This window comes from Phoxinus phoxinus (assembly GCF_949152265.1).
Source record: "Phoxinus phoxinus genome assembly, chromosome: 11".
In the NCBI taxonomy this organism is placed as follows: Eukaryota; Metazoa; Chordata; class Actinopteri; order Cypriniformes; family Leuciscidae; genus Phoxinus; species Phoxinus phoxinus.
In genome coordinates, this window is record NC_136886.1 from 17,519,584 (window position 1) to 17,531,582 (window position 11,999).

General features: G+C 36.9%; 1 protein-coding gene across 2 annotated transcripts in view; it reads right to left on the reverse strand.

Moving 5' to 3' along the window:
• rab6ba (RAB6B, member RAS oncogene family a) overlaps positions 1 to 11,669 on the reverse strand; it is an 89,320-nt gene extending 77,651 nt beyond the window's left edge. The window contains exon 1 of one of the 2 annotated variants that reach the window (XM_079628413.1): positions 11,428 to 11,669. In XM_079628413.1, coding sequence (XP_079484539.1) covers positions 11,428 to 11,497 — 70 coding nt within the window. In that variant the 5' untranslated portion in view covers positions 11,498 to 11,669. The remainder of the gene's footprint in view (positions 1 to 11,427) is intronic. The other variant, XM_079628412.1, reaches the window with a different exon arrangement.
• Between the last annotated feature and the right edge of the window lie 330 nt (positions 11,670 to 11,999).

Here is an 11,999-nt window from a genome sequence, read left to right on the forward strand (position 1 = left end):
GGCATGATAATAAATCAATATTGGCCATAAAACAGATTATTATATGTGGACTGGGAGTGCTAAAATACACACACACACACACGTCACACATTTGTTCAAGCACATAACAAGAAGAAGGTGAATTTGTATTTATTTCTTCCACATTTAAACTAAATACATACCCAAATTTGTCCTAAAAATGTTTGACTGATCCAGTAAAGCAAGGAAACAATATGTAGGCTACACCCTCCACCCCTTCTTGCCCTTTACATTTACCTCAGAATTTACAGCCTCAGGATGCCTCCACAGAGAGCCTCACCCTGGTTATGCAGTTCCTGACCTCAATCTCAGGATCAATACACTGCTCCACAATGGGCTTGGTCAGCAACTGGCTTTAAAGGAATAGTTCAACCAAAACACGGTGCCATCATTTACTCACACCGATGTCATTCCACATCCGTATGACTTTCTTTCTTCCAGCTCTTTTAGTTTCCATATGGCTTCAGAAGACTTGATATACAGCACACAAGTTGTACGGATGAGTTGTACATTATTGGAGCTGAATTTTAAAAAATACATACAAAATTTATGGAAAATACAGTAGCGCCTAACACTTATTCTGGACATGACCACACCACAAACATCATTATGCAGCGCATTCAGAACTCATCGGCCAACTCATTATTATTCATTATGCATGGTAATGAAGTAAGACTTAATTGGGCATATTTGCCATCTGCAAAATTAATAAGTGCCAGAACTTGGGTTCAGCTACCATATGAGACAAGAAACGCTAAAGCACTGCCATTCTCTCCTTTCAATGTCGAGTTGCAGGAGAAGATCTCTAGAAGTGCATATAGATCAGGCATGTGTAAATTCCATAACTCCAGATAATCTCCAGATGAGGTTGACTAACTGGTGTGTATAAACATCCTTCTGTGGAATACTGGGAAGAGGGAGTTGCTAATGGGATTTTTCATTCAATCCTGCACACAAGAAGAACCCCGCTGAGGCATCTGCATGCATTGACATCTTTCCAAGTAAGATAACTCATCAAGATCCTATAAATAAAACCAGTAATCATACATTTATGGAGCTCCTCACCTCTACTTAGTGCTGGCCTGTTCTTTGAAAAATAAATTACAGTTTTCGCTCTGAGCATTGACGGGAGAAGCAAATAATTGTGTTAGAGGTCAAGCTGACCTTATCAAGGATAAAAACATGGGAGGGTACAGTTCCGTGAAATAGATTTTGATGCATTCCATTTAAGATTTTTTTTTTTTTTGACCAAAAACATTTGGTTTTCCTCTCTTTTTCTGTGCTGCATTTATGGCTCTTTGCTATTGCTGCAAAAATATTTATGTTAAAAAAATTAAATGTTCATATCAGTTAAAATAACTCAAATCTGTGTGGAATCAAATCAGCAATAAAAGTAATATGGCATTGGCCATTGATGTTTAAAGATATTTTACACTGACTAATTTTAGCTGGAAAGTTTTCATTATAGGTTTGACAATATAAAACCATGTAAACCATGCGGCTCATTGATTGTATGATATTTTACTACAAAATTAACACAAGCCTGCTGTAATCTACGTTTATAATGCATTATCAGATTTAGTTGAATACAAGTGTCTCACAGGCACCAAATAAAAGCCATATTGATCCTAGACAGACATAAAAAAATTAGTCAGGCAAAAAGGAAGACTTCTGGAGGCCATTTTGCTCCAACGATACAGTGTTTTTGAGTATAAAATAAGAAAATGAGCCGGGATTGGGAGGGGTGGGGGTAGAGAGAAAAGAATCGAGGGAAAGTAAGAGCAAAGGAAAGACAGAGGAAACAATGAGCAACGGAGAGAGACGGAAAGAGAGCAGATGAGACAAAGAAAACTTGCTTGTGAATCTCATTAAGATGCAAGAGGGCATCTATGAACATTAAAGAGAGTGCTGTGTGTGTGTGTGTGTGTGTGTGTGTGTGTGTGTGTGTGTGTGTGTGTGTGTGTGTGTGTGTGTGTGTGTGTGTGTGTGTGTGTGTGTGTGTGTGCGTGCGAGAGAGAGAGAGAGAGAGAGAGAGAGAGAGAGAGAGAGAGAGAGAGAGAGAGAGAGAGAGAGAGAGAGAGAGAGAGAGAGAGAGAGAGAGAGAGAGAGAGAGAGAGAGAGATAGAGAGAGAGGCTTGCAGGGGTGGTACTGGTACATCTCACCCATCACCAAGGGCTGATTTATAATTAGAGAGCTTTCCATTTGTGCATGGGGTTGAGAAGATGCAAAAAATTCTAAAGATATGAGGAAATCAAACCAAAAAGGATCAAAGTTCAGTGAGAATGTGGAAGGTTGTAAGTGATATCATTTTGAAAAAGTTTGCTTCTCTGCATGCATGGTGGTCCTGACACACTGCATACAGCGTTTGATCACATTCTTGCATATGCTACTCTTGGATAAAATCAAAGCTAGATGGTTTTAACCTAAATGATGGATGAACCAAATCAGATCTCCATAGATATTCTGGCAGCTAAATAGTAAAACTATTAGTTAAAAAAAAACATTGTATTTTGTTATTTTCTAATTTACGGTAATGCAATTTATTTGATCATAAATACATAAATAAACAAATACATTTAAAATTAAATAATAAATCACAGAGCAATTATAAATATTCCAAAGTTCACATGGATAAGTGGTGGATACGTGGTATAAGATAACTTATTTTAGGTTTAAATAAAATAAAATATAATAAAATAAATCACAGACTTTTCTCAGAAAATTGAACTGCCCTTCAAAGTTTGTGGTCGGTAAGTTTTTACTTTTTATGCATTCAAAAGCACTCTCTTATGCTCACCAAAGTTGCTAAATACAGTAAAGATATTTCAATTTAAAATGTAATTTATTCCTGTGATGGCAAAGCTGAGCTTTCAGCATCATTACTCCAGTCGTCAGTGTCACATGAATCTTCAGAAATCATTCTGATATGCTGATTTGGTGCTCAAGAAACATATCTTAAACAGTTGTACTGCCTAAAAAAAAATTCTGGGAACTGTAAAACAGTGCATTTAGTCATGATTCTTTGATGAATAGAAAGTCCAAAAGAACAGAATTTATTTATAACAGAAATCTTTTGTAACGTTATGAATGTCTTTATGCTTGCTGAATATTTAAAAGTATTAATTTATTCGAAACTCTTACTGAGCTCAAACTTTTGAATGGTAGTGTACTGTATATGTACAGGTTATTAGTCATGTCATTACGATCTCTCACGGGAGATGGGGAAAACTAACACAAAGATCCAGTTTGGCTATAAAGTGGAAATAATCAGATGTGATTCAAAATCCATTCAACAGATGTACTTTTAAATCTGGAGTCAAACACATTTCATAATCTTTAAGATTATCTTGACATCTAAACAGAAACGGGGCAGCACCAGCACTGCTGGTTACATGCACCTTACAAGTAAATGCAGGAGTGTTAAACGAGCACAGATGAACAAAGAATAAGCCGATTTGGATTATATGATGCCTTCGTCACAAATGAAGAACAGGTACAATCAAGTGACAAGGTTAAATTCTCTGCAATTATCTTATCTCGAGCGAACGCCACAGTGAATCAACAGACAGAATAAATTAGACTTCTCGTGGTAAGCGCTGACCCTGACCTGCTGTGTGAGTGTACAGCAGTAACTGGTTTCATTTTCTCTGAAAGCTGTTGCCTGGAGACATGCTGATTGACGCATTCGCTTGCTCTCCGAGGGTGACTATGAGCTGATCCAAGCCTGTGTTATTGGCTCAGTGAGTCAGCAAATTTATGTGGGCAACATTTTAGCATTATGTACTTTATTCAGCTCAAGCTTATCAACTTCATTGAGTGTCGACTAATGATTCGAACCAATCACATGTAAGACAAACAGCTGATATTTTGGATGGATGAGACATCTGGGATATCAAACTGCAGGCTGCCTTCTGGTTGGGTAACTATGAGTAAATGAGAGTAATCGGTGTGAGACGCTCTCACAATAGCCTGTTTCATTAGTCTGAGACAGGAAGTTGGCAAGAGATTGCTTCCTCAATGTGCACAGACTTCACAGACCGCCAAATTACAAAATAACAAAATCACAATCGCCGGCTTAATTCAATACCTAAAAGGTATTTAGCCAAATATGCTAATTTTCCAATGTCAACACTAAAAACAGTGGGAAATAGACAGATTCATTCTGCCCCAATTCAATACTTTAACCTCTTTGTATTATTTGTTAATGTGCCAAGTACAATATCATTCAAAAGTTTGGGGTCAGTAAGATAAAAAAAAAAAGATCAAAGGATCAAAAGTGACAGTAAAGACTTACTAACAAATCGAATTCAAATAAATGCGATTTATTTAAACTTTCTATTCAATAAAGAATGCTGAAATTTTTTACTTTTCAGCTTCCACAAAAATATTGTAATGACTGTTTTCAACATTGATTATCATAAGAAATTATTCTTGAGCACCAAATCAGCATATTACAATGAGCTTTGCCATCTCTAGAATAAATACATTTTTTAAATATATTAAAATAAAAACAGTTATTTAAAATTATAAAATAATTTCACAATATTACTGTTGTACTGTATTGTTCAACAAATAAATGGAGCCTTGATAAATGTAAGACTTCTTTAAAAAAATCTTACCAATCTCAATCTTTTGAAAGACAAATATACACACATAATTGTAAAAATGCAAAACAGAAGCATTCTTTTGACAGCTTGTAACAATATCCATTAATTTGGACTAATCAAAGTGTTTTTGACTATCCTGCTTTTATTTAAACCAACATTAAGTAAATGATTGTACACACAGCTTAGTCACAGAAGCAGACACATCAGATTGCGTTCTTGCGGTTTCAGACCGACTCAATGGCTAGTAAAGTCTCCCAGACTCCAGTGTGTGAAGACAACGAGCACCACTGGGATTCTTAACGCCACCAACACAATACAGAACTCCCACATGACACTTCTCCAGACGGCTGTATCAGAGCTCTGTGGGCTGGAACATGGTGACTAGTCACTAGGCTTTCTTTTTTTTCCCTCTGCCTTTCCAGCTTCCCTTAGCCAGTCCTTGCCATTAATAAATGATGGCCTCTGATCAGCCAGGATTCACGACTGCAATTACATTCAATCTGCTGCAAGTGAGGAAACAGAGCCAACATGGAGCCAGTCAAACTAGCTGCCTTTGCCCAGCTTAAATATGTCTGGAACCAGGTCGAAGGACATTAAGAAATGAGACATGAAAGGTTCCAGAAGTGGTGTGGTGTGTGCTCCAGCATGATAACGTTACACTATCTTCCTTATACTGACTGGAAACGTTTTTTTAGATCCCTACTTTTTCTACGAACCCCAGCCAGGAACCTAAAGTCAGACAAGCATCATGTTTCCTGGGGAGGGGGTTAGGATGGAGGGGGTTTGGGGGGTATTCAGCACCTTGGACAGCTTCTTCTCGCAAAGCCTGCCCCAATCTGGAGCCATTTAAATGAGATATACGAGCGCCAGCGTTCTCCTTTCCACACTGTGGATTATCTTCATTCGCATGCAGTCCCTATACTTCTCAACTATCTCTGTTTCCATATTGCATCTATCCACTCTCCAAATTTAACTTCTCCTTCATATTTAATATCTCAATCAGGTAATCGCCCACACCTGCTTAACAAAATGCTGTCCGTGCAAACTGGCCACTTAAAGTGCAGATACTTGTGTAGGCTATATTTCAAGCACTGATTGCTGGTAATTACTATGCATTTGCAATGTGTGGGGTTATTAAGAACTCTGCTGACATTGGCAGTCTTGAGCCTGAACACATTAGACTTAACATTCAAAGAAATGTATATGTTTGCACACATTTGACAGGTAGGGGAACTGTGCATTCAACAGCATTCAACGCGCAGTGTTTGTGTGCACTGGGATCAGACCCAGAGGAATTGGTCTACCGCACAGTGATATGCAAATATGTTCTAGTTTTGAATCTAAGGAGACACATTGGATTCAAAAGCTGCAGCGGAGGTGAAGAATATCAGTGAATAGGCTATAGTGCTTAAATGTATGCTTTGTTCCTGACCCAAAGCTATCAGAAGACTTGGAATATATTGCACAAGTAATATGGACTACTTGTATGGTTCCTTTTTTCCGATGTTGACCTCTCATGCTAACAATAGAGGGTTTTCACTACACGTCATCAATCCGGAAGTCAGACATTTTGGAGGCACTGAATGTAAACAATGCCACTGAACTGAACGTACTCGCAAATTTGGCTGATGATTATTGCTGCTGAAAAATGGTTGAGTTTTGGTCTGTACTAATCGGTCGCACTGGGAAAAAACATTTAGAGTTCTATAGACAGTCAAAAGTTAAAGAGAAGAGTGCAATAAACTGAAGGCATTTGTGGTTGACTTAGTTAACTATGGCTACATTCACACTGTCAGTCCAAATCCGATTATCTTTGTATCCGATTGGAATCTGATCTAAAATGATGTCCACACTGTGTATCGCAACTGTTCAGATCCGATTTGTGTGTCCATGCAGCTCTTTGGCAATATGGCAATGACGTTGCGTTGATGGAGGGGTTTGCATTTGCAATAGAGATGTTGTCTTATTTAAACATTCCAACATACAAGCGGCAGAACTGTAGGAGGCTGTTATGGAGAGTTTTTTTCTGCGCTCGTGTGCGCCGGTTTCAAAAAGAATAATTTTCTGCTCGTCCGGCACTTTGCAACAACATAGCCTTGTTTCGGCAGCAACTTTTAGCATGTTCCCTATAACAACGTCTGACGTTTACATTTTACGTGGCATGAGAAAGTCAAATACCATGCGAAATCTGATCAGAGCGTTCAGACTGAAGCTGATGTCCTGATACATGTATGTGATTTGAATAGGATTTCAAACCACATGATGTAGCTTGAAACGGATTTCATGTGCTTTTTTGGACTGACAATCTGAACGTAGCCTATGTCGGGATAAAAAACTAGAAGGAAGAATTGCAGTAAGGGCTAGAGAAGCTAACGTTAGCTCGTTCGGATCTTTACCACATATTAACTTTAGTTTGTCAAAATTTTGCGCTCTTTCCTGCTTACTAAGTCTTTCTCCATATGATTTTGCAGCTTCCGCGTGTTTTTTCCATGCTGTTGTTTACATCCGAGTGCCTCCATAATGGCCGCGCATCCGGGTTACCGCCCACACGTGACGTCACGTCGGTGAAAACCCTCTATGAAATGTAATTGAATGGAAAAGATCTATGTGAATTTGTGTTCCACAGAAAAATAGAACACCATACAGATTTGAAACTGAAGGAATGAAATAAGAATGATTTTAATAATCACAATTTGAATACATTTTGAATAATAATAAAAAAAAATATATATAAAAAAAAATATATATATATATTATTATTATTATTATTTTTTTTTTAATTTTATTTTTTTTAAACAATGTAATGAAAGTCAATGGGAAAGTCAAAAATCCATATAATAAAAAGTCATTTGGGTCAAAAATAATCGTCCTTGGTTGACATTTCATTAGGCCATTTTGATTTGTATCCTGTTTATTAATGATAATCACATTATTTTTCATATGCATCTGCTTACATACAGTATGAGATTGCTCGTTTCTGCTTTTTCTTTGCCTGCGTTTTGATCTGGAGATACTGCACTCGTTCAGGAGATGTGTAACATAACAGTGACAACACGGAAAGCCATAACAACTCATAATTGGCAGGGAAAGAGTTAATGTTTGGTGTGTGTTTCAATTATGCATTAGCATTCTAATGAAGACTTTTCTTATCTTTGTTCAAATGTGTGCTGATGTACATAGAAAGGGCAAAAAGAGCCATAAAGAAGAGTTGAAGAGAAAAATCAATACCATGTCTCAAAGTGCTCTACAAATGGTTGCATTAAGTGTCTCTAAAGGAAATAAGAGGCAGAGAGAAAGAACACGTGGAATGAAACATTGCTGTTCATCCTCAACATCAACAACATGCATATTGACAGTGTGTTTACCGGCAGAGGTTGTAATCAGAGACTGCAATAATTTGATAATAATAATAATGTATTAACCAGTGCAACGTGATGGCTGATTTGGACTGATACAACAAGTGGTGCACTGTGACTGTAGTTTGCTGTGCTTATCAGTGATACTGGATAACAAACACTTCACTGTCTGTGCTGGTCAATACGAATCCTCTCAGCTTATCTCTTCCTTAAGTCACAGGCAGCACATTAAAGCCTTTCTGCAGTAATTGCAGCTGTCTTGCAGGCTTTCAATAACTGGATGGCTCTGAAAATAAGCCAGCACATCACCTGTTTAAAAGAGCACCGTGTTTAAGCATGTCATGAGTGACAGACTAAAGGTTTAATAGAGCTTTTGCCTGTGAATCCAAACCCTGCTGAATCCACAACAGATTAATTTGATCGAATTAGACAATTTAAAAATAAAATAAACAAATACACTACCAAGTAATGGGGTGATTTAAAAAACGAAAGTAATATATTTATTCAGCCATGATGACACTGATCAAATATGGCAGTAAAGGCATTCATATTGTTACAAAAGATTTCTATTTCAAATAAATACTGTTTATAAATACTGTTAAACTTTCTATTCATCAAAGCACCAAATCAGCATATTGAGAATGATTTCTGAAGGATCACGTGAGTAATGATGCTGAAAATTCAGCTTTGCCATCATAGGAATACATTTCATTTTAAAATATATTCAAATAGAAAACATATACCGGTAGTGGTCAAAAGTATGCCCACTTATGCTCATCAAGCTTGCATTTATTTAATAAAAAATACAGGAAAAAAAACGTAATATTATGAATATTATTAAAATTTAATAATGGGTTTCCATTTTAATATACTTTAAAATATAATTTATTTATGTGATGCAAAGATGAATTTTAAAGGAAATAAGAGGTCATATTCAGTATTTTCAGTATTTTTTTCTTTCTTAAAGCTGCCGTCCGTCGTTTTTCCTCTTTGTCGCCATCTCTGTTCGAAATCTGCAATTGCAGTTATTCGCGGAATTATTAACTGTGCGTGGGTAGTAAATCGGCATGAAACAGCGCGGATGAACACAATGTATTGAGGCGTCGCTGTGGATATTGTACTTTCATCAGCAATCTCAGAGTATACTTTTTGAAAGTGTCAACATTAGAATTTTCATCGGAAAATGTCATCTGAACAAGTAAGTAACATTCACTTTTGTTCTGACCAAATTCGGGGGGTGGGGGGAAGCATTGTAGTAGGCTATATCATGCTGATTAAATCTAACGATTGCTTATATCACGTCAAAACGTTAAAAATATATTTTTTCTGTAGCCAATCTGAAGTCCGAAGTCTTTGTGTTTTACAACTGGTGAATCTCCAGTTGTCACTGGTGATTGTCGCTTTAAACTTTCGGGATCCGCCATACCAAGTGCTAAGCTAAATCTCCACCATCATCCACACACGCTAGCCGGGGACTCCTTCTCTATGTGTACAGAAGTGACGTAATGACGCAAAGACATGCTCGAAATTCCCGCGGAAATCCACCAGTACCACTGGAATTAAAATCATTATTACAAGCTTACCGTTTTGAATCGAGGTAAGGCAAGCAGATCGTTTTGAACACTGGCTGGTTACGTTTTTTTCAAAAATGTCTTTTTTGATATTTTTAAACACAAAAAAGTGCCGGACTGCAGCTTTAAAAAAAAAAAAAAAAAATTCATACTTTTAATCAGCAAGGATGTGTTAAATTGAAAAAGTAAATTCTTCATCAATGAATCCTGAAAAACATCACAGGTTCCAAACAAATATTAAGCAGCACAACTGTGTCCAACATTGATAATAAATGAGTATCAAATCAGCATAGTAGAATGATTTCTGAAGGATCATGTGAAGACTGGAGTAATGATGCAGAAAATTCTGCTTTGCATCACAGAAATGAATTTTATTTCAACATATGTTAAAGTAGAAAACCATTATTTTAAATTGAAATATTATTTCAAAATATTACTGGTTTTTTTCTGTATTTTTGATCAAATAAATGCAGGCTTGGTGAGCAAAAACCTTAAAATGAGTCATGTTTCCAAAACTTTTGACCAATGAATGACCAGTACAATATAAGGCCTCTCACTTCTCTCTGATTTTAATTAAATAAAATAATAAATAAATAAAAACCTGTGGATTTTTTTTAGCAGGAAGCAAATCTCTCCTGCACCAGCCTAACAAGTTGAACTTGAGAGTTTATGGAAGTAATGACTGGCAACGATCCACAAGCTGATGCACATTCTGCATGGATGGATCAACAACCCCCAGAGAAATCCACAAAAAAGCAGTCAGGAGGGTCTTTTTGCCACTTCACAACATCGCTGCAAAAGCTTCAGATAGAGACAACAAAATAAAGCAGGGATCAGAGTCCCTTGAGAGAAGCAGTGCCTCTGTACCATGGCAGCATCCATTGTTTACTCTCACAGTGTGAATCATACTCTCCGCAGCACAATCTCAGACTTAAGTCTCACAGATCTGAGGACAGCTAAAATATTCTGGAAGCTTAATTCATCTGGTAGGAGGTTTAATGACGACAGGGGGCAGAATGCCAGGGGAAATAAAAGCGGAGTTGCCCTGCTAAACATTAACTTACCTAGTCACATTTGCTGAGACTCATCCATCCATATCAATAGGTAAAATGACTGAACTAGTAATCAATGTCATCTTAGAGAAACAATACCAGGCAGAGTCGGCAGGCTGCAGCTACATAAGTTCTCTCAATGGCACACACTGGGTGTGTCTCAACATCCAGATTATTTATTTATTTATTTATATTATTCATTCTGTTCTCTAAGTACACCAGCTACATTTTACACCACACTGAAATCTGCAGAAGCATCAAGGTGGGCCTTTATGAAACTTTTATACTATCCTGATAGCATATTTAAATATATATATAATAATAAAAACACTAGACTTTAGATATGTGACTGCAGCAGACATAGCCCATCACTGGATTAAATTCATTCATGAAATCCAGTTATTTCTATAATTTTTTAGGCTATATTAAAAAAAGCATTAAATATTAGCCTATAGCCTAATGAAAATGAATTAAGCAGCTTTAAGTCTTTCAACTTGATAATCAGTTGAACTGATACTTAAATCTTAATAAATGACCTATTTGCCAATTTAGCAATACATATCTGAAGGAAATTAATACAAAAACGCACAGAAAGGATCAACAAAGTGATTATTTCTCGGAAAATTAAACTTTAATCAAATTAATCCAATAACAGATCAAAATAACATGCCACACTAGATCCAGTGGCTTATGAATTTTGATGTAAAAAACAACATTTTATCATCAATATTATCATGTTGAAGTCTATACAGACCCCTGTTAATAATCAATAATAAAGCGTATTATTGAAACTTCCCTAGGAAATTCCAATATGACACTCACCGCTTTGCTCCCCAAGAAAGACGAGTTTGAATTTCCTTAAAGGGTTTCCAAAGTCATTTCCCACAGACATGTTTGAGGGCTTGTTTTTTTAACAGCGTGTTCCCACCGGTGTAAATGTCTGGATGGGGCAGCGCGATGGAGAAAGCGGCGCTCCTGTGCGTTTGGAAACTGGAATGCTGCACTGGAACGGCTGTCAGGCTTAATAGCTGCTGCGCATGCGCGGCCCCACCTCTCTCTCACTCACACACACACACGACGTAATGCTATATAAAAACCCACATAGCGTGACGTCATTCTGTATCACCCACATAACATGACGTCATGCTGTATCCCCCACAGTAAGCAGATACTTTCCTTTATAGCGTATTTTGATTATACAACTATTTATGTTAAAAATACTGACTTACGTTGACACTGCTTGATTTGTTTTTGATTGGGTGATCCCAGAGCTGGTAATCTAAAGCCTGCTTGTGTGATCAGTAATTCTCAGTCAACATAAAAAGTTGTAATTATGAGATAAAGGTTGAATGTATGAGATATTAAGTCATTATGAGATAAAAAGTAATTTACAA